Source organism: Pundamilia nyererei, unplaced genomic scaffold (assembly GCF_000239375.1).
Source record: "Pundamilia nyererei isolate P.nyererei 1_Seehausen unplaced genomic scaffold, PunNye1.0 scaffold00157, whole genome shotgun sequence".
Lineage (NCBI taxonomy): Eukaryota > Metazoa > Chordata > Actinopteri > Cichliformes > Cichlidae > Pundamilia > Pundamilia nyererei.
Genome location: NW_005187558.1, coordinates 900,439 through 903,504, shown reverse-complemented (window position 1 = coordinate 903,504; position 3,066 = coordinate 900,439). Strand labels below are relative to the sequence as shown.

The 3,066-nt window shown below is 35.8% G+C and overlaps 1 protein-coding gene across 1 annotated transcript in view; it reads right to left on the bottom strand.

Moving 5' to 3' along the window:
• Positions 1-3,066, bottom strand: part of pla1a (phospholipase A1 member A) — a 16,470-nt gene that overhangs the window by 6,291 nt on the left and 7,113 nt on the right. The window contains exons 6-8 of the mRNA XM_013913876.1: positions 1,757-1,849; positions 1,334-1,498; positions 717-806 (exon numbers count right to left, since the gene is read on the bottom strand). Coding sequence (XP_013769330.1) covers positions 717-806; positions 1,334-1,498; positions 1,757-1,849 — 348 coding nt within the window. The remainder of the gene's footprint in view (positions 1-716; positions 807-1,333; positions 1,499-1,756; positions 1,850-3,066) is intronic.

Sequence of the window (3,066 nt, the reverse complement as noted above, 5' to 3'; positions counted from 1 at the left end):
TATTAATTATGTTTAAGGCTAAAAATAATATTTTGCCTTTTAAGTTACAAAGAGTATTTTTGATGTGTTCAAGGGGAGAAGAGAATAGAAGGAAATTTTATTTTAAGCATCAGTCAGCCAGGACTACACAAAGATTAATGAGCACAACGGTTAGGGGTATAAGACTGTGGAATTCACTTCATTATAATTTAAAGAATTGTATAAATTTACAATGTTTTAAAAAGTGTTATATGTTTAAAACGATAACTCAGTATGAAGAATGCGAATGAAATTGAATTTATTGAAAGAGGATTCTTTAAAGTGTGTTGCTTTATTTTTATTTTATTTTTATTTTTATTTGTTCTTATTTTCTCCTTGTTAATATTTTAATATGTGGAGTGGTTATTCTGATTGTAGATGTGATGTTGGTTTGGGATTCGACCGGAGAGAAATGTCAATATTAGTTTGTTTCCTGATTTTTGGTGCCCACCGGTGATATAAGTTCGATGGTAGATAGGGGGCAGGGTTTGATAAGAATATTTTCTTCTTCCTGCTCCTTTTCACACATGGTTGTTGTGTTTTGTTGATAGAAGATGTGGTTGTTTTGTTTGATCTGTTGTACCAAGTGTGAAATAAATAAAAATGAAATGAAAATGAAATGAAATGAAGAAGATAACATTTCTTTTTAAGAAAAAATGAAAAATTCTGCCGTCTCACAAATACACTGCAACACTCACCACAATATGGCTGTGAAGAAGTCGTGAGGAGGAATAGCGTCTGCTCTTTGGGAATGGGAGATATAGATATCCCACTGTTTTCTGATAAACCTGGAACACACATAATTAAAAGGAATGAGTCAAAAGTAATTTCACGTGCATTAACTATGTCTGTATGAGTATGTAGAAGTATATTAAGCTGAAACAATAAGAAGCTGTCAAAAGCCGACGTGACAGTGTCGGCTCCACTGGAGGTGGAAGCAAAAAAGAACCTATCCAGTTTACTTTAAGGGAAATGTCATAACAACTTTATAAATACTTAAGATTTACTTTATAGTTAATAGACTGTATTGTTGGAACAAGTGTTTTGCAGTAGAATGGAAGAACCACTGACAGCAGCAAGTCTTGTAAAAATAATGAGGCAGCACTATAGGCTGCAGGACTATTAATATAACTTATAACTCAGTGTCATATTAATCTCGAGCTGAGAAACGTTTTTATTGTAGAGACAAATGACACTCCCAAAATATGCACTCACAGCTTTTCACAGTAAGACACAGGATAGTTAGAAACTAACAGCAGATAAAAGGGAGCAGCAGCAGTCCGTGTGCTGCAGGTGGTCACCCACGTGTTATTACCTATTACTGGACATTTCCCTCTGAAGATGTCGCAGTCCATACAGCGTCCCTTCAGGAAGTCCTCATAGTTGGAGCACGGGATCCCCATTAACGGGCACGAGCCATTCAGCGCGCTCATGTAGACGTCCAGCGCCCTCATGTGGTCACATATCACATAACTGTACACTAAAAAATACAAGAAAACTGACAAAATATTGAACTTCTAAGGGAGACAGATGTCCAGAGACTCTCATTAAAGTAATGGGAAAAAATGTCCAGACGAAAAACTGGTTCTGCTCAAAATCTACTCATCTGTAACTGGAATTTCATTTATAACAAAAAACAAGGGCGAAAGCAACAATGTGAAAACAACAAAAAAAGAGATCCTTTCCTTCTAGTTCCCCCCTCTCTTTTTGTTTTTGTTTTAGTGGGTATTGAACTTACTTGAGTCAAACCTGGAGCGTGCACATCCAATCTGGTCCTTCCCTCCATTCAGAAAGAAGTCCACATGGCCAACAGGGATGGAGATGCCAAAATCTGATACAGAAGAAAACTGTCAGCAATTTGTTGCTACATTGCACTGCAAACTAAATTTCAGGTATAAACACAATGTGATTTTATCAGCTGTAATACAAGTGTTAATAAATACAAAAGACTTCCAATGAACTAATAATACAGTCTTTTAGGACATTTTATTAGACTTAGAAAAAATAGAGTGGTGAGTGAGGTGAGTTGGTAAAGATATGTGGAAGCGTTGCTGGTTTTGCTGCTGTTAGTTACTGTTAGTCTCTGTTAGCTGTTATTAGTGAAACTTTCTTTGAAGTGAATGTAACACTTTTGGACATGGACACATGAGCGAACAAAGTCTCAGGATGCGAGAATGTAATCAAACTGTTTATCAGAGGTAAAGTGTGATTTTTAGGAAACTCAAACCCAGCTTAGCTAGTATACTTAGCTAAACTCGGCTGTTAGCTGGTGTTGTGCCAAAAAGTGATTTGTAGTAATTCTGTGTGTGTGTGTGTGTGTGTGTGTATACACACGTGTTTAACACCGAATATCTTTGCTTATATTCATAAATAGTCTGCAGTCAACAGAATTTACAAAAGGGGTTATATATAAAGTAAAGAAATGATCTGTTTTACAATTATCTTTATGACTGCGTTATTGTACATACTGTGTTCTACCTTATAATCAGTCCAGTCTTTTTTTGGCAACTTAAAATATCTTCATAACTGTTATATTTGTTGCAGTTTCTGCTGCCCTCTTGGCCTGATCTCTCTTGAAAATCACATTTTTAATATCAATGAGAATTTTACACAATTTTATTTATGAGTGTTAAAGTTGGTTTACCAAAAACTGACTGTAGCTTCTACCTGGTGACAAAATGTTCTTTCTGGCTTAAAATGGCTGTTAACTGAGATCACTCATAAGAGATTTGTTTGACATATGTTTCACAGAAAATAGGCCAACAAGTAATTTACAACTAATTAAAAACCTACAATCATTTTTTGGCAAATACCAGAAATCACTTTTTGTCTAGCTGTCCAGAGACAGGAGGGTCTGGCAGTAAGTAGATGGAACAATGCTGGGGATAAATAAGCATGTTTATGCATGCATCTGTGTGTTAAGACCATTACACAACAATCTATTGTGAAAAAACAACGTGAAATTCAGATTTTGTTGCGTAATGTACACACACACACACACACACACACACACACACACACACACACACACACACACACACACACACA